This window comes from Octopus bimaculoides, chromosome 3 (genome assembly GCF_001194135.2).
Source record: "Octopus bimaculoides isolate UCB-OBI-ISO-001 chromosome 3, ASM119413v2, whole genome shotgun sequence".
In the NCBI taxonomy this organism is placed as follows: domain Eukaryota; kingdom Metazoa; phylum Mollusca; class Cephalopoda; order Octopoda; family Octopodidae; genus Octopus; species Octopus bimaculoides.
Genome location: NC_068983.1, coordinates 97,089,082 through 97,090,134, shown reverse-complemented (window position 1 = coordinate 97,090,134; position 1,053 = coordinate 97,089,082). Strand labels below are relative to the sequence as shown.

Here is a 1,053-nt window from a genome sequence, read left to right as displayed (position 1 = left end):
GATATTTTCTCGTTATTTGCACTGATTATAGATAGATATACATAATATATATACACACACACTCACTTACACATGAACTCATACAGACACACACACACACAAACACGCTTCTGTTTTCAAGGGAGGTAATACTCACACCACACACGCATCACTATTGTTGAATGTTAATAATTCGACTTGTTCTGGCCCCTACAAATCTGACCTATGGCCCATTAACTTCTAGATTTTCTCATCTCTCATTACTGATTACCTAATTAACTTTGTTGCATTGGGCTTTGTTTAATTACAGTTCCGAACTGGTTTATTGGACGAGATTTTAATGAAGATGAACGAGGTAAGTTACTTTCACTACCACCACCACCACCACCCATCACCTCTTCCCTCTCCTCACTTCATTTACCCTTTGTCTGTCTGTCTGTCTGTCTGTCTGTCTGTCTCCATGTCTTTTCTTATCTAACAGTTAAACATGTCCTTCCTTGTTATTTAGCCCTTGGTCAGTCCTGATCCAGCAGACCTATGATTGAGGACATTCCATCTCTGACCATCATGTCTCTTTCACTTACAAGTCTTGATATCTAAAAAATTTCTTCAATCCTTTTATTGCACTACCGTCCCCTGCTGTCTGTCCCCTATTATAAACCTGACTCTGTTGCACTATCGTCCCCTCCTATAAACCTGCACTCCCATTCTCTATGTTCCCTGTAGTATAATCCCGCCTCTCATTGTCCCTTTCTATGTATTTCAGTGTTACTATCACTACAGCACCGCCCATATCCTGCTACATAGTCTGGCCAACCAAGCTAAAGACACGGCAGACAAGTCAGTACTCAATAACTGTAAGTATAGTATATATATGTATATATATATATATATAATTATGTGTATTTCTTCTATCTTAATGAATAAAAATTCTTCGGATAGAATAAATAGGTTAATAGAAACCAATGTAGCAAAGAACACAAAATAACTGTGGTTTAGTTCCTGTTTTTAAGGCAGGAACTCCTTGAAATTTTGGGTATTTGTATATATATATATATATATATATATATATAT

At 36.8% G+C, this 1,053-nt stretch overlaps 1 protein-coding gene across 1 annotated transcript in view; it reads left to right on the top strand.

Moving 5' to 3' along the window:
• The window catches only part of LOC106876056 (serine/threonine-protein kinase ULK2), a 50,276-nt gene extending 49,294 nt beyond the window's left edge, over nt 1–982 (top strand). The window contains exons 21-22 of the mRNA XM_052966770.1: nt 290–334; nt 746–982. Of these exons, the coding sequence (XP_052822730.1) occupies nt 290–334; nt 746–967 (267 nt within the window). The 3' untranslated portion in view covers nt 968–982. The remainder of the gene's footprint in view (nt 1–289; nt 335–745) is intronic.
• Nucleotides 983–1,053: the final 71 nt, after the last annotated feature.